Below are 23664 nucleotides of genomic sequence, written 5' to 3'. Positions count from 1 at the left end.
GCGGCGGCTTTTGTGATTACTTTGTCCGGGCAGATCTCCAGTCACACTCCAGTCCAGTCCGCACCATTCAGTCTTCCTTCAACTGTACTAAATATTATTCTGCTGAACTCTTTATACACGTGAAAATTAAAATGGAGAACATTTGTCGACATTTTTTGTAACTTCACACTATTTTGTGTAGATGCCCACTAAACTAACTGCAGTATTTAAGTTGTCAAAGTCAAATATTTCGATACCATTGCACGACAAAGGGAAAAAAAAAAAGAAAAAAAAAAACACAAAAAATTCATATCAATCTTTATTGTATTTAGAAATCCACGCATCAAATCTTTTTAATTATTTTTTTCCTTTAGCATTTACAACAGGGAAGAATGAAGGACAAGCTAAACGTCATGCCTTTCCCAGCAGGCGCGATGCACTACAGGATGGGCTGAAATGGAAGAAGGGGAAAGAGAGAGATACATAAAGTGCTTTTGTCAACAGTTTTCTTATTTTAATAGAAAAAAGGATCAAAACAAAAGGTTTGGAGGGTGGAGGAAGAGGACACGGGGGTCCATGGATGCGACGGCGGTGAGTGCATGTGAAATAGGGAAGAAGGTGACAGGTTGATGAGGAAGAGAGTGGTGGAGGGGTCTTTATCTTTTAAAAAATAAAAAAGCGTTCAAATGGAAAAACAAAAAACAAAAAAAAACAAGTGGTCTCAACCCAGGATGAGGCTGGACTTGCCACCGGGTGGGTTTCTTCGGCCGCCTGTGGCCGCGTTGACATCTCCCGACGGGGCAGAGGGCTGTGTCGTCTCCTTCGGCTGCTCTTGCTCCTCTGACTCCGCCTCCGCATTGTCGGGATGATCTGCAGGTGCAACGCAGAGACACGACCATGTTTATCGCGGTCAAACAAACCAACTACAGCAGAAGAAAAAGAAACTAAATGTACTCGACAGTTCGGCCCAACAACGGCAGAGAGCTTTCATCCTTTCAAGGAGCTGATGTGGAGAAAAGGTTTCAGAGGATGTAATGCTTCCATTTGATGCTTTTTGAACAAACACCATTAGAGATCATAGATGAGACCTATAAAATGGCACACTGCCTTTGAAATACCATCACCATACATGTATTAATATAACAATACAATAATATAATCGATTCACCTTTTAACATGTAAATATGTGATTTAAAACAAGCTTAACCACATGAGCATGAATTCCACAAGTCAATATCTGAGAAGGCAGTTACTGCTCCATTTAAATCTTTAGTTGCAGCTTTATTTGTGGGATAACAAACTTATCAACCAAGATATTTGTTCATGAAAATTGATAGAATTTCAACTGCTTGCAGCAAACACTTTAATCTAGCCGTCGCTGTCTCCCTAGCTAGCTTCATCTGGGTTAAGCATCTTTTAGCTGTGAATCATAGAGGCTGCAAAATTACTGTGCATTTTTCTTTGAAATGTATAATAAATCTAGAATACAATAACATTTAACATGTTTTTACAAATGCCAACAAGGCAGCCTCTGGTCTTAACATTTTGACTATCGCCAGGTCTGTGATGATGCCAGAGCTGAAGCGGCAGGCTCTTGTTGTCCATTAGTGCCTGCATGACTGTCGGATTTGCACAGTCAAGAGGACTTAACTTAAATGTCACAAATAAGGGCAACACTGATTCGAAAAATCTTCTTTTAAGCGTAATGGACACTCAAATATTCTCGGCTCGACATTGGAGCGAGTGGTTGCTGTGATGACTGCATTCAATGTTTTACAAGACTTCAGGACTACACAATGTGCATCCAGACGCTCATTATGAGAACTCTACCGGACAGATTTACGAAGAAATCTTCCACAAACGTGTGTGTGTGTGTGTGGTGTATTTATCAGACGCACAAGGATGGAGTTGCATTATTTGATGAGTGCTGGCAAGGTGGACCTTTTTCTCCACACTTTATTATTTCAGGAGGAAACATGGGAACAGATGATAATCAAGTATTTTTCTGGATTCATTGAAGTGACGCTCCACTGGGAAACATTCGCACAGGGCAAACAGAGCATTTGGGATTTCTAAGAACCGCAAAGAAAGTTGAAGTGCCAGAAAGAAACCTGCATTGAAAAAGACTTTTAAAATCAGATTATAATAAACAAAACTTTTATTAATGAAACAAACATCTGATAACTGTCATGCAGGATGGTAAATTGTGATTTGTGTTCATTAAACTTCAAACAATTTGATGTGAAAATCTACTTAGCTTTATTTACCTCAGCATTGTGTGTATTTTGTGGGTCTTTGATTTGTCTTACATCCCTTCATCTCTGTTTATTGACTTACATTACTTATTAGAAATATGCTAAAGATTATAATACCATAATTATAGCTGACGTCCATAATTAGAGCTGACGTCTTGGTAAATCAGACGCACAGGTTGCGGCCGCAAACTCATTCAAAACATCAGCACACATTTGTGCCACGCCCCATAAATATGTCCGTACGTCTGGTTCCTCTCCTGGCTGCTCCATGCAAAGCAATATGTCAGGAAGCAGCTTAGCTTCACTTTGACTTAAGTCCTTAATATTTCTATTGTAATATATACTTCAAAGCGCGAACACACACACACACACACACACACACATTCCGATCACATTCGAAAACAGGGTAAATTAGTGAGCTTATATTTCTAAACACTCAGATGTGTGTTAAAACCCTCCATTATCTGAGCAGCAGACACTCTTACAAACATGCACCTGGAGGTTAATAAAAAGCTTTTCATACTAAGTGAAGCCTGCCATCAAAGAACAGCTGCTTGACTACAGACCATCCCACCATCATGACAGGGAGAAACCACATCAAAGAGATCATGTGATGTTGACTTAGAGAAGGAGAACATGTGTATTGTATCTTTAAGAAAAACAGTAATGGATGTAAGCAGCGCCAGATATTTTGGGGGCAGTGAAAGTGGAATTACCCGATCGAGCACGGAGCTATTCACTGAATAATCTAAGTCATGCACTGCTGTTTTGACATTATGAGAAAAAGTTACAGGCTTCTTTATGCACGGTTCAAGAGTTCAGGATACTCACCAGTATTTGCTGGTTCTTGGCCATTTTCAACCTTCAATAAAAACAAAATACAAAAGATATCAGATATCCTCACTGAACCAATCAGAATGTTTTTACTTTCATGAGAAAGTGCTCCAAGAGGTAGTGGATTTTTTTTTGCGACAGACACAGCTGATCACGGTTTTGAGTCATGGATTGGAAAGAATAAGGAAACAAATATAACTTTTAAAGATGCCACGGTAACATTTTTTGTTAACAGTCGATTCTGTTGTTGTCTTGTTAAAAACGGCTGGTACGCAGAACACAGAATATTATTACATCCGTCTGAAGTCCGTGTAAAGCATCAAGATGGTTAAACTGTGTAATTGATCCACAGTTCACATGTCCGTTACACCACCAGTAATGAACACCCTGTTTCACTGTCTTTACGCCTCATTTAAATTGCTCAAATATAAAATTCCACAAGTCAGTAAGTGAAGATGAGCACATTCCCAGATGAAAAATTAAACCTCTGCAGGGATTACAAATGTCAGGGGAGAACATCGATCAAACAACATCCTGGGTCTGTTTCAAATAGAGGGATTAAGTCATTCATCCCCCAATGCATTTTCCACTGAACTGTTTAGAATTATATTTAATCTATAACTGTGCTTTTCAGCCCCCAACTAGGCTGTGGCTCTGTTTTGGAAACAGCGTCTGTCAGACTAAGTGAGCGGTACCTCTCGTCTCTGGTTCCAGACCAATGCGGCCCCAGAGTTGTGGATGGTGATCAGCTCCGGCTCTGGGTTCTTGGGGAAGAGAAGAGGCTGCTGGCATCGCCTAAGTGGGGCTGAGGGTTCCCCACACAGGGTTCCTGCAGCTTCCCCAGCTGGGAAGGTAAGAGACAGATGGATAGAGCAACCAATTAATTAAAGACTGATCAGAGCGTAATAGTCAAGTTCGGTTAATTATATTTATATTGTCCATTATCACAGATATGCCCGTAAAGGGCTTTACAATCTGTACAGCATTGATTTGGAAAAGAAAAAAACATGTCAAGGGGAAAACACAGAACAAACATGAGCTAAAAGCCTATTTTATTTGATTATTTTGAAGATAGACAGGAAACAAAAGACAAAACATGACTCAGGCTTCAAAGCAGCAGAGTCATACCATATGGACACTAATCCAATTAGCTACAGCCAGACCCCGATGTTTCTAAAGCACGAGGCAGACATGCTCACCAAAAAAAGATTCATCTTGTCAGATTTGTGAGAAAACATCAGCTTTATGATGGAATTTCACTAAAAAAGCATGAGACAAAAATCACTGAGAACCAACAGAAAACATCCCCAAAGCCGATTGGGCGTCTGCAACAGAAACATAGTGGAACACTTCCAGGCAGACGACATGGTTGCCAAAACTCACATAACCCTATCGCGCCTGTATTCTCCTTTAGCAGAAAGAGCATTAAAACCCAGTGTTTGGCACACTGTGGGGAACTAAAGCCACATAAGGTAACAGCCCAGCTCTAGCCCAGAGGGCCAGGGAGGGGACAGACCGTCTTTGTCATCAGGGGAACAACGGCTGCTGCAGAAGCGTGGGAGTGGCCATTGTTGTTAATGGAGTGAAGTGAATCAGCTCTGTTGAAAAGCCTCAATCACTGAACAAGACCTCCTTCATCGCTGGCTCCGATCAATTATGTGGACAGCAAATGGAAGACGATTAAACCAGATTCATCGGCTGCACAGTGATGCATTATGTTATCATTACTACAACACATATCCTTCTACTTAGCCTTATAGATCTCCTGGGTCCGAGATATAAATGCATGATGGCACTAACTTCATTGGACAAACATGATTGAAGGCAGGAAGAGCATCCATGCTGCTGCTGGTCTCAGCGGCCTCTCTGATTACAGAGAGCTCCTCGTGTGGTCTGACGCTGAGAGCACTTGAGCAAACCAACAGCTCTGGTATCTGAAAACCCTAAAAAAACAACCTGCCAAAGGCTCCGACTAACACTATGCTTATATGTCAGCATGAACATAATATCAGAACATTCCTACAGCTGAATTGACGGTCATAACTCAGAAGATTAAACAAATAAAAATCTGCTTCATACCGCCGGCAGCTTCCAAATCACCAAAACATACTTTCTACGTAGCTTAATTTACAGATTTTGAGATATCACTTTCTATGGTTTCTGCCATCACCCCAACATTTATCAAACTGTATTGATCAAATTATCGAAAGAGGACTCTTGAACAACTTCACGCCTTTTCGTAAGACAACATTACAAACGATCACAGAATCTACTTCAACAGGAACATATGTTTTTATTTATTGCACATTTTACAGTTGTAATTTTTGTATGAGATAACTTGAGATGTTTCTATGTTTGTGACTAAAATAAATTTAAAAAAATAATGCCCTTGCCACTCAAGTCACAGATCTTCGTGTGAACATTTTTTTATTGGAATATTTTTTAAAGGAATAATCCCTATTAAAGAAATGTCTGATACCAAATAATTCTTAATTGTCCCCTAAATAGAAAATATGCTTTTACAGTTCGTGCAAAAACTCTGAAAACAAGTAATACTCAGACACAGGATATAAACAAACAACAACATTAACACAAGTCTCTCACTGTGCTCAGGCTGCTTAAAGCATTTAATGGCCGAAGGCACACAACTCCTCCCAAAGCAAGTATCTTCTGCCAGAGGGGAGAAGCATGAAGCACGGTTGAGGGGGTGGCAGGGGTCGTGTGCAATGGTTAGTGCTCGGCAAGTTGTGGCAGTGTCATTGAGGTCACTCAGTGACACTGTGACGACACTAGGAGGCCCCTTATTAGAGAAGATATGTTGGTGAAAATCAAGAGCTTATTTCTATCGGCGAAATAGCAGGTAGATGGATTCAACGCGAGGCCTACCGATGATGCAGAGAAAACAGGAAATTATCTGAGGCCAAGTCTACCATTTAATATTCATTCATTCATACCCAAGTATCCATACTTAAAGAGGATCTGCTCAGGATAGCCTGTTCATCTACACTCTGAGTTCACAGGCAGGCCAGGCAGATTTCACAATGCTTACAAAATCTGTTATAGTAATACATCATGCTCATTTAGGCAGGAACAATTATCGTCATCCAGTTGTATCCGTTAAATTGGGAAAACTATAATAAGGCTCCTGTGAACTTGACTTAAACCCAAGAGGAACAATGCAAGCAGGAAACGCTGGCTTGTACTGTCCCCAGCTGCTGTCCATAAAGTCAGAGAATGAATGAAGGTTTTTAGGGTAAATTCTTCATTATCCACAGAACATGACACATCATATAAACTGTTCCCCACAGAGTGACCAGTGTGAAGACAAGTGATCACTGGCTTGTGAGTAACTCCACTGCCTCGAGCAGAAATGGAAGCCTACTTCTGTGGGGAGTGAATCTCCTTTCCTCGACTGTAGCTGGCTACAAATACTCATCCTTAAATATAAGCAATAGGGATAACGCATACTTAAGATGAGTGAATTATGCTTGGCTGAAGCTTTACCACATTAATCATCAACATACTGCGAGAATAATGTCAGAATACATTCATGCAGGCCCCACTGGCCGTATGTTTGCAGTGACCTTGACACTTCAGTAGTCAGTTAAATTGCTGAATCGTGTCGCCTACTGCTACATTTGACTGCCTCTCATGGACCCAAAGTAAAACTTCCCTTTTGTCTAGAAAGGGCCACACAGTTTCACCAACTGACACGTATTTTAACTGACCTATTTCTTTCCAGTGAGGGCTGATCCTCATCCCCATCTAACAAAGTCTAGCTTCAAATTACCCTTATCCCAGTACGCCAGGGCTTCTTGGTTATTTCACTTGTGGGATGTTCTTTCTGACATCCTAAACGGAAAAATACTTAATAAAACTCTAATTTGTATCTTTTCCATGCTCAACATGCCAAACTCAAACAACTGTTAATGTTATCTTGGAAATATAAACCCTATTGTTTCAGTCCTCTGGTATTGTCACATGGAAAATTAATCAAGATGGGGTGAACCGAATGATAGATTGAATTACTGGGTGGATTGTTCCTCCGATGAGCATGGAGGTCTTCAGGTTCTGCAAAGATGTTGGAGACCATCTTGTCCTTGCGGGGAGTTGAATCATCGTCTGTGCCGAAGGAAATGCTGGATGTTCCACCCGGCGGTCGTAGTACCCTAAGGGACAACAAATAATGGGGTCATAATATCATTTGATTGACATTGTGCTACCATCCCCCACTAGTCAGGCCAACCTAAAACACAAGGCCTTCATGTCACATGCCGCTGATCAGCTGCACAGCGCAAATAAAAAAATAAAAAAATCGATAGTCAAATATAACATCAGGATGCCTAAAGCTACTTGCAGCTTTCTCCTTACTCCACCCGAACCCTTTTATAAACATAGCGCACACACACAAAACACACAGGCAACCAGCAACGTCTCCGCTCTCTAAGCCCCGGCTGTCAGCCTGTCAGACAATCTTTGCCCTGCAGCTGACTCCAGTCACATATAATCAAAGAGCGTAGCTGGCTAGCTGCAGCCTCTCCTCAGTGCAGATTCCTTTGCAGTGACACACGAGGGGTTGGTGTCCGTTCCTGGTTGCATTGTAATTCAATTATTGAATGAGTAAATCAAACTTGATGCCCCTTCTGGGTCAACATTACAAAATAGAGGTGAAAAGTCTGATGTACACAGCTAATCTAGATTACCTAATAAATGGACCTTTCTAGAACAATATAAAAACGCTGCATGCAGACCAATGCTTGGTAAACAAAGTGGAATATCCACCGACATTCCTTCCACAAACTGAACAAAAGGGACACGATAATGAGTTGGGAAACCGCTTTTCCTTGCTGTGTTGAAGGACAGTTGGGGTGGACAACAAAAACGGGTGTGTTTGCAGAGCCCCTGCTTGACCCCTCCCTGTTTTTCCAGCAAACTCTCCTCTCCTCAGAGTCCCTGAAGCCACCAGCTGACACTCATGCAGCTGTCCAAAGGACCAGGCGGGCAGATGGAGTCCAAAAAACAACTCTGCTCTCAAAGCAAAAACTACAAAGAAAGCAACTGCATTGGCGTGAATTTTATAAATCAATTATTGTATATATACACACACACACACACACTCGTGCTCCTGGCACGCGGCTGTGACAGTAATGCCTAAACCAGACTTCACCTCATGCTGGAGGATGAGCTCATGCTTTCCACACGGATTGCGATGGGGGAAAAGCTTTTAACTGCCTGGCAGCGGACCCCACCCTAAAATGAAACTGCAAATAATATCGATGAAATGGCATTAATGTGCAGGAGCTGGAGGGCAGCTGCAGGGCGGTGGAGATGGAGCAGCTATAGCTGAGCTCAAAGCCAAAGATGGCACGTCTGATAAGGAAGGGTGGGAGGCTTTTGATGGCCTACAAAGATTTTAGCTTAATTCTGCTCAAGTAGCTGCAGTACGGATCCCTTTGGTCATGTAGCATCAGAAATGACCAACAGCTGGTAAAAAGGTCTTTAAGGAGCAAAAGCAAAGAGCTAAGGAAGATTTTCAGGCTTAGCTAGCGCAAAGCCCCCACCCTAGGCCTCGCATCATCCGAAAACAGCATGCGACTTCAAAACGATTAATGACTGACCGAGATTTGACATGCTCACTAAGCAACGGCTAATAGCAAAAGTGTTCCTCAAAACTCAGGATTATACGCCCTAAAACCATGACCCATTATTGAGACAGCCGTAAACAAAAACGGCATTTTCTCTGCATTGTTTTCACTGCAAAGGGGCAGGAATGAATCCAGACGAGACGCATCACTTACTGGAAAGCCATGGCTGCGTGCTTGGAGGATGAGTGGCCCTCTTGAGGTGGGTTTTTATTCCCCCACTCCCCCAGAAATATCAAGATATAACAGATAGCATTCGTCAGACAATGTAGCGTCGACATGCCTATTGAAACTACAAATGGAGATTTTTTTAGGTTTCTCCAAACTTCCATTCGCCCCAACCAACAATGAGCCATATTGGTGATAATGACATATGCAGACATGAGTCGTCTGCGATTCTTCCTGCAATCAATCACACATTCAGATTCTCACCTCTGAGCTTTTAACGTTACACTTTTCTTTTTTATCCTATTGCTCCAAAAAAAACAGTCAACATATTTGGTTAGAGTTACATTATCAGCAAGCAAATCCGAAGATCGGCACATTTAGAAAATCATCGCAGGAAAGGTGCAGGGGACTTTAACAACTACACAAAAAAAGTTATTTAGCTTCAACCACCGTTAAAGCAGACGGGTTAACGTTAGTAATGGTCGCTCTGACCATGTCTTCCTTCTCCTTAAACCCGCATGTCTAATTGACGTTAGTCTTTCAGTCAGGCTAACCTGACTAACTAGCTAACCCAACTAACTTGGTTTGGATAAAGAGTACGCGGTGCTTCAGCCACCCAATAAGATTAACTTAATTAGCAAGACTATGTGACAGTTTTGCTAAATCCAGCCGACCAGCGGGGCTAACGTTGGGAAGCTGGCTGCCTTCAAGCAAACGCAGAAAAGAGGCGTTTGCTAGCCGACAGGCTCGTCCGCATCACACTTCTTTTGTTCCTCCGCGAAAAGGGGTTTCAGCTCTTTTTTCTTACCTGGAACTGCTTTTAGAACCGGGTTCCATCCCTGTAAAGTTGGTTGTCGTCGTCATCGTTAAGGAGTATTTCAACGCCTTGGCGGAGACAGATAGTCGATGAGAAATTGATAAAGACAGTGCTCCTCCTTCCCCGCAGAGCTGCGACGGGATGTAGACTCCACCCGACACTGAAAAGCATAACGGCGACCAGATCCGCTGGTTCTGCGGTGCCAGCCCACGAGACCCAGCCCACCAGCGTTCGACCCGCTATGATTGGCTAGAACATCACAGAACTTCTCTCTCATTGGACAGAACCTCAGCGATCGCCTCTCTTGTTGGTGGCAGGTCTCGGCTTCATGTCAGTGTTCAGTCCACAGCCCTCAAGGCTTTTTACATTTTTTTAATTTTTTTTTACCGCTATTAGCATTGATCATGACATTCTGCAAAATATTTCAAACTGCTATGTCAGGGTAAATAAAAGCGCAGAGAACTTTGACCTCAAGCTATTTAGAAAATATTGGGTCAACTATCTTGTGTTATGTTATGTGGACAAGCCTTGTCATAGTTTTAGAAATGTATTGTAATATTTTTTATGCATTTCTACCCAAAAGAGGGTTCAACAACCACACTGGAAAACCAGCCAAAATAAGTGGAAGTTTCAAAAAGACGATATCTTTATTTTAACAAGAATTTTATTTTGACAAGCATCTTAATACAGGCAATACAGATTATATACTTTATATCTGTATATAAGGGGAGACATCCCAGGTGAATAAGGTAAAAATGTTTAACTAATATATATCAACATACAACTTCCCTCATTGATTATTTATAGTAAGGCAATCCTTTATTTGTATCACAAGTTTTCTGTAAAATTATTTTAAATATGCAAATTAGTATTATCTTCATAAATATGGGAACATTTGCATATATTTCAACAGAAATCTGAACATTGAATAAAGCAAGGTTCAAAATTCTTCTTTCATCGTGACACATTAAGAGTCAAAGGTTTTTACAGTTTTATATCTCTTTGCATCACTCTATAAATCAGAAAATACTGTCATGAGAAAGCGATCATTTTTACCATGTTTATAGGAATACAATGTTCTATAAATCTGGCTATGAATTATCGATGAATAAACCCCTCCTTTGCAAACTTTCAGAATATAGATAGAAATTAAAGTGGCAACTTTATTGTATACAAGTGCTACTAAAGTGGAGATTTCTGGGTCACTGATTGAGAGAAAACAAATTTGAAGAAAACTGCCTTCAAAGACGTGTATTGTAAAATGTCATACATTTTTAAGACAATACAGGAAAACAAGGTAAAAACAAATTCAGACATTTCCTGTTAAAATATGCAAATGAGACATTATCTATTACCAACTTGGTGACTTTAAACAAATAAAGACCTACGGGGATTTTTTTTTCCACGTTATTGAAGCAAAATATGAAGCATGGTTGAATAAAACAATTTAACATATCGTTACACATCCACTACTATACGAAACATTCTAAAATCAAATATGTTTTCTGAAGATAACAGAAACCAAATGACAATGCAACCCCATTCCTAAACTGGGTAAACGGTTCCCTAAGGGATAACATACAGTTTAAGAACAGATATTCTGGACACTTATCAAGCCTAGCCCAACAACATTTGTTCAGTAAAGTCTGTTGTATTAATTCTCCCTCCATCGGTCTGCCCCTCCTCAAGAAGAAGTCCTTAACGTCTACCACAATACAGCATGAACAAACAAAACCTGGGTGTGGTTTATGTACATAAACAGAACAGTAAAAAGGGCAAGCATGAAAATACTGTACAGCAGTTGTGTGTAGCGCACAGAAATTACAACTTCCTCTGCATTGAAACCAATTGAGACAAAAGTACAAGTTGCGAAGAAGCGGACACTGGTTTTTTTGGGGCCGGGAAGGTTGATTGTGTTAAGGAGGAAAATGGTGAAGCATGCGGTTGATTAAACGAGGCCTCCGGTCTGTTGCTGGAACACGTCAATTGTATCTTCATCTTCCATTTCCAACTGTTAAGAAAAGTAAAAAAAAGTTATACAAACATGTGCCACATGACATAAGTTTCAGGTTCAGTGCAATCTCTTTGCTACATTTCAAACCTGGTTGGCATGCAACTTGTATATTTATTTTCCAAGATTAATTGGCTTTATTAGGCAACAATTGTATTGTAAGAGGAGATATATTGTAAAGAGAGAGACAGGGGACATGCTCATGTTGTGTCATGATGTTGCAGTTGCATGTTATGAGCCTCAGGGATGAGATCGGGCGCGATTCTAACTTGAATTTGTTGTTTGCATGGGCAAAATTAAACATTGAGACAGCCTCGAATAAGAGGCCATAACAAGCACATTTTGTGGACCTTTCTTCACAAGGTGTATGAAGCTTGTTTGAGCCCACTACCAACTCCAGGCAGCAGGGTGCCCTTTGTGTGTGTATTTTACTATTCAGTCTGTTTTAGGTATAAACACATCGGCTTAAAGCTTCACACTTACTTGTGATGGCGTGTCTGTCTCATTTATTGGCTGTCCATCAAACCTGAACCTGATTTGCTTCATTGAAAGTCCCTGGAGAGACAAACACATACAGTGATGAATGTAAATTAAAAGACTTATTATTCCCATTCCTTTTTATAAATTTGAACACAGACGGTGCCAATTAGATGACTGGACCATCTCTGTGAACCTTTCACAGCCGGACAAAGGGTTCATAAAAATAAACATACGTTCACGAGGAACATCGTTAGATGGCTGGCATTACGCTTCTTCACAGATTCTGTGACTTTTATTTGATACACGAGAGCGACGTTTTACAAAGATAATACAAAGCACTTTCTCAAAATGTTATCTTGTGAAGTGAAGCGAATGAAGTTAACTCTCCAACGATAATGAATTTCATGATACATGAAGTAGCAGCAAATACTCAGGGTTCACAGTCTCGCTTAAGAACACTTTGACATGCAAACATTGGAACCTTGTGAGAGAAGGACAACCCGTTCTCCCAGAGTCAAATGCCCAAATAAAGTAATCCACAAAACCCGAACATAACATTAAAATAACAGTTGTTTGATTTAAAGTTGAAGTAGTTTGATTTATAAAGCTCTAACACAATGACTTATGACTTACACAATGACACAAGCCAAATGTTTTAAATGTATAGCACAAGCCAGAGGTTTTCATGGAAATCTCGAGATATTATATTAACAACATTTTAAAGCATGTATTTTATATTAAGTGCTGAAGTTTGAAGGCAATATAAACATATTGCCAAACCTTCTCTTGCAGTAAAACCTAAATAAAGAAATAATGAAAAACATCTGCTTTTCATTGTAGTTGTAAATATGAGCTGCATGACAAACATGTCTCTTTCCGGCAGCCTAAAGGAACAGACAACGTTAAGTTTCCGCATTTGACTTTCAGATACAGAATAATATTAGAGGCTGCGCTTTTGTATTGGATATATAGATACTTCAAAATGTAAGTTATCAAACCTCAGCTGTGTTCAGATATTGAAGAAAGATTTGCATCGACTTTGTAACCCTGACTGCATGTCATAGAGCAGAACTGGAACATCGCCAAGAAACTATGAACAATACCTCTTTGAGAAAGAAACAACCATGATGAATAACTCTTTAGTGAGCCGCTCTGGCTTTTATTTAAGTTCGACCTTTCAGCAGAGTGCAATGTCTCTCGATGGCGTGGATGCGACGCGTCTTTAGACAAAGCCTAGATTCCTCTGACATCCTGACTTGGACCTAAAAGCCAACTAAAATGTTTGTGTCAAATAAAAACCACAGTTACACACTTTTACTAAATTGCCTAGACATAACTACTGGTTTGCTTGAGGTTCACGTTGCACTATTTAGAATGCTGCTTTTGTGTCTTCAAACAAGATTAAACATGTACATACTACAAAGACGTTGCTTTAAACCATCAAGCAATTACAATAATTGTTTCCATATGATGTAAATGCAGCATAACTTAGCAACATAGCTCTCCTAAGCCTTCATCCACACTGTCTACACAGCTGGAAAGACAACGACAAGCTCTCAGCTACAGTTCGCCAAAAACATTTAGCTCCGATAAGCTTTTTACTGGCAGACATGTTGATGTGTCATAGCTGGAAAAGCTTAAAAAAAACTTGAATAAAAGCTGCATTACATTTAGGCGTGCCTGTTCTAGGTCCCCAGCAGTGTGAATACTGTGGTAAATATTGTGTATTAAGAGACATCAGGAGTTTTGTCAAGTAACCTAAAAGACCTGACATATTACAAAGATTCAAAAGAGTGCATGCATTTCATGCAGAGGGTGTGACTATAGTGAGTAATAATGGAGGTGCTGCACCCTTTGACTGCAAAAAGCTAGAGAGAACAGTTTCTAACAACAATGCAATCTTAAAAATACATTGAGAAAAACGGTTTCCTATTTTTTTTTATTATGTGATGGTTTGATTAGGTGGTGGTTGATATAATTGCCTTTAAAGCGAAACAGCTTAATAATAAGGGAACAATAGAAGATATTGAGGGTGAATTTTATTAAAGAGCTTAAATAACAAAGTGGCAGAAGACACTAGAGAACAGTCATCAGCCTCATGTTATAGAAAACTATTATCAAATTAATTGCATTCGGTCCAATAATAAATTAACTATCTATCCATCAATACAATGCAGTGATTTGTCCCCAAAGTTTAGGAAATAGACCTATGACATCATCCTGAGTGTTCACAATCAATCAGCTGTGGTTGTTGTGTGCAGACATTGAGTCCCACCCACCTGTCTATCGCAGTAGGCCTTCATGAGTTTGATGAGCGGCGTGTGTCTTTTGATCTTGAACTGCACGATAGATCCATCCTGACCTGCTACCTTCAGGTTTATGTGTTCGTTGCTTTCTGTCTTGACTGATTCCTGATTGATAAAGTCAGAGAGGGAAAGAAAACAGTTTACACAGCCATGCAGCGATCCAGAATATGCAGATTTGATGAACTACAAACAGTGTATTTCTGGGTTACAGCTTCACAGATGTACAAAGGTGCATGCTTTTTCCACATTAGTATAATTTGTTTTCCTCCTAGAGCTGCAATCTCAGATCATCTTTGTCGTTATCGTTGACATTTTTAAGATGAGTGATTGATTAGTAAAAAAAGATGAAACATCGACAGTGAAGTGGTTAAATAAAGAGCAACTGAGAACAGGAGCAACCTGTCATTAAGGAAATAAGACTGTATGATTTTACTGCGAGACAATAGAGCTCTGGGATCCGGTTTGACTGAGAAACCTTCTACTCGGCCACACGTCTATAGTGTCGTTGACTTATAAGCCGTTGCAGACGATGTAGCAAATATCATAACATTTAAAATCATTTTGCATTAATGTAATTCAATAATTGATTCACTCTGTACCAAGAGGTTTACAAATTTCCATAAAATTTAAATCGAGTAAACTTTCAAATCTGTCCCGGGATACTTTTTCCCTTTGATTACATTATGTTCCAGCACCTTTCAAATTCATGTCTTAGTATAACTTGCCACAGCCGGCAGCGGTGGAAGACAAATTGAGATTTTAACTTAAGTAGTAAAACTATGGTGTAAAAATACTCTGTCATAAGCAAAAGTCATGAACTTAAGAATTTTAGTCAAATGTTGAGTATGAATCTTGAATAAAAAGTCTGCTGTCAATCCAAAGACTCACTCGGAACAATGTGCCATATCAAGTATTGATGGCAGTAAAGTTGGTATCCCTGGTGGACTTGTTTTTTTCTGTATATAAAACCAGTATGTGATTGCAGTGATAGTTGGAAAGGATCAAAGGAAGACTGAGTCAGAGCCCGGGAGGGAGTAGAGCCTGGGGCATATGAAATCGCATCATCGACGAAGCAAATGGACATCAAAGTATTGATTAGGAAGAACTATGTCATTTAAATATAAAGTAAACAGCAATGGACCAAGGATAGACCTCTGCCTGATGGTAAGCATCATTGATGCATTATATTGTGTTTATCCCTTTAATGTTGCAGCTGGTAGAAGTGGAGCTAATTGGACTTAATTTACTGCTGGGAAACCAAATCCATAATAGTATATCATAATGCATTAGTTGATTTGTTGTTTATATTGATAATCTGAATCTGCACAGTAACTAATGTGTCAAACAAATGGAGTGGAGTAAAAAGTACAATATTTCCCTCTGAAATGTAGTGCAGTACAATTCAAAAGTAGCATCAAATAGAAACACACACACACACGCTATCAACATCATGAGCCATTCACTCTGTCTTTCTCTCTCTTTGCCTCGCACACAAGTAACAACATTGAGCCAGTGAGGAAGACACCCGCTGGTTGGCTGTGTGCTCAAGCAGAAAGGGATCTGCGCGCCTTTGAATGCGCGTTCACAAACCTTCCGGTCTATCAAAGTAGGCATAGATAGTAGTTGAAATTTAGCTCTCAACTTTATCAATCTGAAACAGAACATGTTGACTTTTTTCTCTGAGCCTTTATGACACAGATCTGGTGAAACAAACGAGTATTTTGATACAATGTGAAGATACTCACCTTTGGTTTTTCATCAGCCATGGTCACTCTTTTGGCGCTTCTCTACGCTGCCACACAAAGAATACGGGTGCGCGCACGTACACGTTCCATTTTAAATGATTCGAACCAAGCGTGCGCGATCACGCGCTGGTGCGCGTCCACAGTGCCGGGCTCTGAATGGCTACAGGTAATCACGTGCATGAAAGCGCAGTCTGGACATGGGCGGGAGAGTCCCAATGCGCGTTACAGGGGAACTCCAGCACCACATGCACGCGCACAGCTATGTTTTTCCTTTTGTTGTAGAGATTGTACAGGTTCAGTTATCCCTAAACATCAACCTTCTCACACTACTGACCTCTCATCAGTCTTCAGTCATTATCTGTGTACAGAACATTACACTTACTGCACTTATTATTGTGTTATTTTTATTTTAACTCTATAAATCCCAGCGGCCATCTTGTTTTTTTCTCTGATGAAGATGTACTTCCCTAGTACGTTTTTTTTTTAAGTTTTTTTTTTATTTTTTATAAGAATGTGTGTATTTACATATACATTGAGTCCAAACACTTATTCTTAATCTAGTGGAAATATGTGTGTGTTTTTGCATGGATAACCGAACATATTTTGACAATTCATTTATTGCTTTCCTTTCATACGTGAACCGTGTTTCCCAGAGTTTAAGATGTATTGATCATATGTTGCGTGAATAAGCTTTTTTCCTTTTAGTCACGTCATGTTTTATAGCCTATGGTCAGGACAAAACCACACAGTTAACCATATAAAGCAGATAAAAAAATAAAAAAATAAAATCCCCTGGACAGGCAAGAGAATGGCCAGCCTTTCCGTGACGTCATCAGTAATGCGCGTGGGCCTTCGAATGAATGAGCGAGGCGCGTAAGCAGCGCTGGTCCTGTAGTTCATGTGGTTGAGTCTTTACAGCGGAATAGTTAGGAGTTCACATTATAGCGTGTCAATAATTTTGCTCTCTGATGGAGGAGGTAGACGTGGAGCCGGCAGTCACAGTAAGTAACCATTGTAGCCTAAAAGTTGCTCTCTTTCCTCCCACTGAATAGCATTGCTAACTAGCTAACTGTAGCGCAACAACACAACTGCACGTCTAATCAAGCTAGCTAAGTTGAATTATGGTGCAAATGAGAAAGTCCCATGACGTGTGTCAAACACGTGCAATGTCAATAAGCGAAATGCATGTCTTAAATGTAAACATATTAGAACATATTAGATAAAATGATACAAGACTAGTTAGTTGGAAAGTATTCAACTTAATCATTGGATACTTAAATTACTTAATCTATTCCAATTATGGGCGGAGCTTGAGTTAATAGAAAGTTGGAAATTTGGCTTGACTGCTAAAATTTTGAATGTAAAAAAAATCGTGCACGAGACAACCTATTCATTGTATTATGTCTTCAAATTTAAAGAAAGTTGCAATCACGCAAGGCATTTCTTGTTAAAGAACAAATCAGAACACAGTATGTGAGTCAATATTTTAATTTGAATCTTTCAGGCACCTGTTTTAATTGAAATTGATAATTTCAGTGAAATGATGATGTCATTCTTCTTTAAATGCAGAATATTCCTGCAGCCAGTGATGGGAAGCATTTGGGGTTTGCATGGGGTCCAGGAGATATCCTTGTGTATGAGACCCTTTACAAAGCATCAGGTACGTGTAGATGTTCAAACAAGCCTCTCTATGTTTTCACACTCTCTTGCCCTCTCCTTCATCTCTAATGTCACTCTCTTATTAACACCTGTCGATTATTTTCAGGTGCTAAAGGTCAAGGATCAGGCTGCTCCTTCATCCATGAAGTCAGGAAAGATGAGGATATATATTCCCCCATTTTACGCAAACTCTTCAATGAGTCACATCACATCTTTGTTGGCCTTCAGACGATTAAAGAGGACCTTCCCAGCAAGAACAAAAAACCCCAGTAAGGCGACGTCCCTGTTTCTGTGCATGTCACTGTATGGCTTCTCACATGAACCTTTAACACCTGCAAAAATGATTGTATATCATGAGTTGTCTCTATCTTGCTCCTTAGATTTGTCAGCATCAGTAAAAACTATAGATCTGTGATACGAGCCTGTATGGAGGAGCTTCAGCAAGTTGCAGGTCAGCTTTTTGAATATAATTTTTATATTTTGGTCTTCATTTTGCATATTCTGAAATAATCAAATTCAAATTTCTCTTTGCTGCAGTTTCTACAACAGATGCAGAAGTAGCCACGCAATATGGAAATCAGGTACTGAGACATTACATCCTTATGTGAGACGTAGACATAATAAGTAGAGCAGTAATTCAAGAACACATCTTTAATTTAGTTTAATGATATTGTACCAATGTAGTATCGCATAATTATTTCATATAATTTTATGATAACAATACTTTTATATCAGTCACTAGCTACAGTAAGGACTTGGGCAAATAAAGATGTGGTGCTAATGCAGAGGAATGCATTTTTTTTAATTTATTGAAATCTACTTTTGGATGATTTTATTTCCGTTGACACGGTCCTAACCGCAGCCTCTGTTTTGGTGTTAGGTGTCCATTCTGTTGGCCATAGAACTGATCTGGAATCTGAGTGAAGTGCTGTTCATTGAAGCTGCTCCTGGTTAGAGTTTGACTTTGTGCTTGTTTTTAGTCTCTCTTTGGAATACATTTTATTATATAAGAACTCTCACAAAACAGTGTTTGTCTGTGTCCTCAGCGGGTTCCCTGTTGCTCCACCTGCTCGACTGGGTAAGGTTACACGAGGCCGATGTGGATGAGAAGGCCAGACAAGTGCTGCAAAGTGAGAGCCCTGCTGAGCACCAGGACTACTGGGATGTGGTAGGTGCAACACACACACATTTATGTTTTTGAAACTATCCAAGCTATAAGCACACCTAGCCCTGGTTTTCCTGGGAGGGATATCAGTTATTCCATGTTTTGTGTCTGTGCTGTGCAGGTGTTGAGTTATGTGCTGCAGGGCAGGTTGGAAGAAGCCAGGCAGATGCTGGTGAAGCAGGCCACCCTGCACCCTGCTGCCGGCAACATGTACAAGCTCATGGACACTTTGCTCAGCAAGATGCCATTCTACAATGTAAGATCATCCTTCAGTAGTTCATCCCAAAGAGTAGTTTTAGTCAAATATGACACAAATATTAATGCTGGCACAATAAACACCGTAACACCATTCAGCAAAATTAAAACCAGTCAAGCCAGCTTTTCTGCAGGAGTTGAACACCATAAGCTTCACACAACTATTATTGATTGGAATGCTGTTGTTTTGATTGAATTATTAAAAGAAATAAAAAAGTTTTTACCACAATTTCTTACCATTTAAAAAAAATAATTAATGCCATACATGTGTCTTAAATAAGCATAATGTTTGTTGCTGTGAAGTACTATGGGCTATTAGCTAGCAATTCTGTGTGTAAATCAACAGGGCTTTGACCAAACAATGTGCTGCGACTCACATTTAATCCTTTAAATCTATATTTTGTGGATAAAAATACACACCGGTTCCCTCCCTTGCTTCACAGTTATCATACATATGGTTTGTATTCTTAAAGACACGGGGACTTTCACATTATTCAAACTGATTCAAACAGCTCATGGACCAACCAATTTTCTTCTTTTTTTTACTTTCTATAATCATCATTAGCCGGGTGGCACCCAGACGTTGACAGACTTTGATGTGAAGTGGAGGCACTGGCACGGCGAGGTGAACCGATGCTTGCAGGACAACTCGTTTGCCAGCAATCAACACCTGGAGATCATCTGCAAGGTCAGAGCCCCCAGCACCCTCTTTCTGCTGTCCATCTACTGCAAAATTACATCTGTAGTATAAGCAATGAGAAATGTAATAAAATCTTTACATTAGTCACATTAATCCCTCTGTTTTTTTTCCTTGTAATTGTAGATCATAGTGGGGGATGAAGACACGCTGCTGGAGCACAAGGAGCTACTGAGCACCTGGTACCACTTCCTGGTCACTAGGCTGCTCTTCAGCCATCCCACAGTCAAACCCACTGAGTTACATTACTATGCACAGGTACAGCTGCTGCAGCACTCAGTATTCATGTTCACTGCTTCTGCATGCCTGTTATTTACCGTGTGTGTGTGTGTGCGTGTGCGTGTGCGTGTGCGTGTGCGCTGTAGTCATGCATGACGATGTTTCTAGACGCGAGGAGCTTCCCAGAGCCCCTGGACAACATCTTACTGGCTGCCTTTGAGTTTGACATCCATCAGGTCATCAAGGAATGCAGGTAACATAGATAATCATCCATCTATAAATGTATTTATTCATATTTGTGTTAAATTGAACTCTTTCCTAATTTCTCGACAGCATTGCGCTCAACAACTGGTGGTTTGTGGCCCATTTGACAGATCTGTTGGATCACTGCAAGCTCCTTCAGTCTCACAATCTACAGTAAGGACTCTGTCCGGCTGTGATCGGACATGCATCCACTTCTAATGTGGAGATGAATAGATTGCACACTTCATTCATCTAATATCTACCATGTCATTTTGATGCGTGTGTTTTGTTGTGTGTGTTCAGCTTTGGCTCCAACTTAAGGGAATTTCTCCTGTTAGAATATGCCTCTGGTCTCTTCACTCATCACAGGTACGGTTGTTTAAAACTGCTAATTATACTTATGGTATAGAAAGTCTGCAATGTATTTATTACTATGTTTATTAAAAGATTTAGATATACACAAAGTATTAATACTAGATGAGTCTCGACACCCATGCCTTTTGGATGAGCAAATGCTGATTATTTCTTCTAATTTTTTATCATAAATAAGTCTCAGCACCATTGAAACACGAGACGGCGGCATCGTGGAATTTGCCTATACAGCTCACCGTAGAGTTTTCATGTGTGGTTTGTTTGTGTGTCTGTGTCTGTGTCTGTTCAGCCTGTGGCAGTTGGCCGTTGACTACTTTGACCACTGCCTAGACTTTGGCCGCGTCTACCTGGAGCTGCAGATTGAGCATATTCCTCTAGACACAGAGCGCAAAGCCCTCAAGGTGCTCAGGATCTGTGAGCAGAGGCAAATGTCAGAGCAAGGTAGCCCTTCCTTCAGAGTATCCGCCTGTCTGACACAAACACGGACATTGATACAGTTTTAGTGTTCATCCCAATGCGATAGGGAGTTAAACCTTTAATTTCTTGTCCTCTTGCAGTGCGGAGTATCTGTAAGATCATGGCTATGCGGGCCCTGAGGAACAACAGACTGGGTTCTGCTCTCTCCTGGAGCATCAGGGCCAAAGATGCTGCCTTTGCTACGCTTATTTCAGAGAGGTGAGTTCGCCGAACTACACACTTATTCTGCAAGTGCAAGGCTTATTAGAGAGAGTTTTACCTTGTTCTCTTCAACACTGTTCCCACCGTGGACTCTGAAGCGCAGTCCTTCTATGAGCATGTTTTAATGAGGGGCACACGCTCTTAAGATGACTCTTATGAGATGGTATTTCTTGAGTTGATCACACTTAAAACAACTCAAAGCTTCTTGCTCGGTTTATGTTGGTCAGATCTATGTATTCTGCGGGGGCCTTTTACAGAAATCTGAAAAAAGTAGAGTGAATAATTATATATGGTTTGTGATTTGAGTTCTAAATTGCAACTTGCTGGTCTCCTTGTGAAAGCACTTGTGGTTGTTTTCTTTCCAAGTGGTTTTAAAATTGTGTGTGTGTTTGTGTGTCAGGTTTCTACAGGATTACTGCACTAGAGGGACCTTCTCTGATTTGGACCTGATAGACAACTTGGGTCCAGCAATGCTGCTCAGCGACAGGCTCACTTTCCTCGGTATGAACAAAGAACACAACACATCATTTTGTAGCACTGCTCACCTTGTGACTCACCAAGTACTGGGCAGCTTATAGTCTCTTTCAAGCAGTCACATGAGCCTCAGACACAGAGACATGTGTGCACACAGATAAATAAAGTCATGTCCTGCTTAATGTAGCAGCATGCGACCGCGTGATAAATTGGAAGAATGTCAGTGAAACTAGACCAACTATTTATAGAGACAAGTAGGGTACATTTCATTAAATGGCTTTTTGTATAGATTATGACTGTTGTACACTTTGTAGCTCTATATTTATTTAGAAGTTATACAGATTTCATGATTAAATTTGATGAAGCTCCTCAATACAGGCTCATATCACAGATTCATAGTTTTCACTGATACATCTGTCTTTTACAGCAAAGCTTTATCTCACTGAAAAACAATACAGTACATAGAGTACAGTACATACAATGCACATAGAGAAAGTCTCTGTATTCATGCAGACGAAGGGTCACTTTAAAGCATCTATGTCAGCATAAGCTTGGTAGCATTGACCTAAAAACGACGCTCTGGTTTCATTCCTAGGAAAGTATCGTGAGTTCCACAAGCTGTACGGAGAGAAGCGCTTCAGCGAGGCGGCCAAGCTGCTCCTCTCCCTCATGACGGCAAAGATCGCCCCCCGGAGCTTCTGGATGACTCTGCTGACTGACGCGCTGCCGCTGCTGGAGCAGAAAGAGGTCGGTCACTGCGCACATGACGACATGCATAAGAAACACAAGTCCGGATTTTAAATGTCTTTGAGAGGATCATAGTTTACTTTTTTTATTCTTTTGTTAAATTTAATTTCATAGACTATACTTATTATTATAGAAGTCGGAATACCCAAAATAAATGAACTAAAGAAGAACAGAAATGCTCGTAAAGGAGTTGTTTTGTCGACTGTTTTTAACTAAAAGGTGGCTTTTTTTGTCGAATGTTTAGGTGATCTTCTCAGCAGACCAAACCCACGAGCTGATGTTCTGTTTAGAGGAGCTCACCTCCTCCCTGAACGCCTCAGCTCCCGGCCCAGACAAGCCCACGCAGGTACGCAGCTCCTCAGGTGCTGATTATTGTTTGTAGGAGAAATTAGCTTTCAGTTGCTGCTGATGTAATATTCTTCCCCTTTGTGAAAGTGTTGACAAGTGTTTCATGTAAATGTGGTGCTTCAGTTTAAATGAAGGTACGTGAAACTAAATTTTCCACTTCAAGGTGACCTAGAGAACAATTCACCCATGATGCATTGCTGAGCTTGTTATACACAGACTCCGTGCTATAAAGTGCATTTCCTCTACAGCTGCAATACAACAATCTGCCTCAATGTTAAAGATATTCAATCCTCCACACGTCTTATGTTAATATTTGTCATTTCAGGATGAAGACATCGAGCTGACCAAAGTGGAGTTGCTGAGACTCGCTCTGGCCAGGAATCTGGCCATGGCTATTGTCAAAGAGGGAACTGTGGAAGCATGAACGGTGACATGAAAAAGAAAGCTCTTCTTTTGCATTTTTTGTATTGTATATAACGTGAAGTAATCAAAATGTGCTATTTCATAATAAAACTCTTTTCATTATGTTTATTCTTGTAAAATCAAGTCGAATAAACTCAGACATCCATT

At 40.3% G+C, this 23664-nt stretch overlaps 3 protein-coding genes across 3 annotated transcripts; 1 reads left to right on the top strand and 2 right to left on the bottom strand.

Moving 5' to 3' along the window:
* Positions 1–285: 285 nt before the first annotated feature.
* Positions 286–9880, bottom strand: LOC137787033 (jupiter microtubule associated homolog 1-like). The gene is made up of 5 exons (XM_068579235.1): positions 9687–9880; positions 7098–7237; positions 3764–3912; positions 3066–3096; positions 286–849 (listed from the first exon to the last, which is right to left on the bottom strand). Exons 1-5 carry the CDS (start codon positions 9740–9742, stop codon positions 701–703), a joined length of 525 nt encoding a protein of 174 aa, XP_068435336.1. The 5' UTR covers positions 9743–9880; the 3' UTR covers positions 286–700.
* Positions 9881–10371: 491 nt separating this feature from the next.
* LOC137786327 (small ubiquitin-related modifier 2-like) lies at positions 10372–16339 on the bottom strand. Its single transcript, XM_068578142.1, has 4 exons — positions 16238–16339; positions 14466–14597; positions 12190–12261; positions 10372–11706 (listed from the first exon to the last, which is right to left on the bottom strand). The coding sequence occupies exons 1-4, from the start codon at positions 16256–16258 to the stop codon at positions 11644–11646; spliced, it is 288 nt and encodes a 95-aa protein (XP_068434243.1). The 5' UTR covers positions 16259–16339; the 3' UTR covers positions 10372–11643.
* A 758-nt stretch (positions 16340–17097) lies between these two features.
* Positions 17098–23662, top strand: nup85 (nucleoporin 85). The gene is made up of 19 exons (XM_068578141.1): positions 17098–17238; positions 17807–17897; positions 18003–18165; positions 18277–18347; positions 18434–18477; positions 18777–18846; positions 18943–19064; positions 19183–19317; positions 19882–20004; positions 20140–20271; positions 20379–20485; positions 20566–20649; positions 20779–20844; positions 21137–21288; positions 21405–21522; positions 21926–22026; positions 22595–22746; positions 22991–23092; positions 23420–23662. The coding sequence occupies exons 1-19, from the start codon at positions 17206–17208 to the stop codon at positions 23516–23518; spliced, it is 1965 nt and encodes a 654-aa protein (XP_068434242.1). The 5' UTR covers positions 17098–17205; the 3' UTR covers positions 23519–23662.
* Positions 23663–23664: the final 2 nt, after the last annotated feature.

This window comes from Clinocottus analis, unplaced genomic scaffold (genome assembly GCF_023055335.1).
Source record: "Clinocottus analis isolate CAN_PGR_092001 unplaced genomic scaffold, fCliAna1.0.p SCAF_16, whole genome shotgun sequence".
NCBI classification, from domain to species: Eukaryota; Metazoa; Chordata; class Actinopteri; order Perciformes; family Cottidae; genus Clinocottus; species Clinocottus analis.
Note: the sequence above shows the minus strand (reverse complement) of the source record. Positions and strands in the feature narration are given on the sequence as shown.

Coding starts and splice junctions, on each gene's coding strand:
- LOC137787033 (XM_068579235.1), bottom strand. CDS start 9,742: ATGACGACGACAACCAACTTTACAGGGATGGAACCCGGTTCTAAAAGC. Junction 3,913..7,097: donor TCGGAGGAACAATCCACCCA/GTAATTCAATCT, acceptor TTACCTTCCCAG/CTGGGGAAGCTGCAGGAACC. Junction 850..3,065: donor CCAAGAACCAGCAAATACTG/GTGAGTATCCTG, acceptor TTGCACCTGCAG/ATCATCCCGACAATGCGGAG.
- LOC137786327 (XM_068578142.1), bottom strand. CDS start 16,258: ATGGCTGATGAAAAACCAAAG. Junction 14,598..16,237: donor TGGCTGATGAAAAACCAAAG/GTGAGTATCTTC, acceptor TTTATCAATCAG/GAATCAGTCAAGACAGAAAG. Junction 12,262..14,465: donor AGGCCTACTGCGATAGACAG/GTGGGTGGGACT, acceptor TTGTCTCTCCAG/GGACTTTCAATGAAGCAAAT.
- nup85 (XM_068578141.1), top strand. CDS start 17,206: ATGGAGGAGGTAGACGTGGAGCCGGCAGTCACA. Junction 17,239..17,806: donor ACGTGGAGCCGGCAGTCACA/GTAAGTAACCAT, acceptor CTTTAAATGCAG/AATATTCCTGCAGCCAGTGA. Junction 21,523..21,925: donor GCTACGCTTATTTCAGAGAG/GTGAGTTCGCCG, acceptor TTTGTGTGTCAG/GTTTCTACAGGATTACTGCA.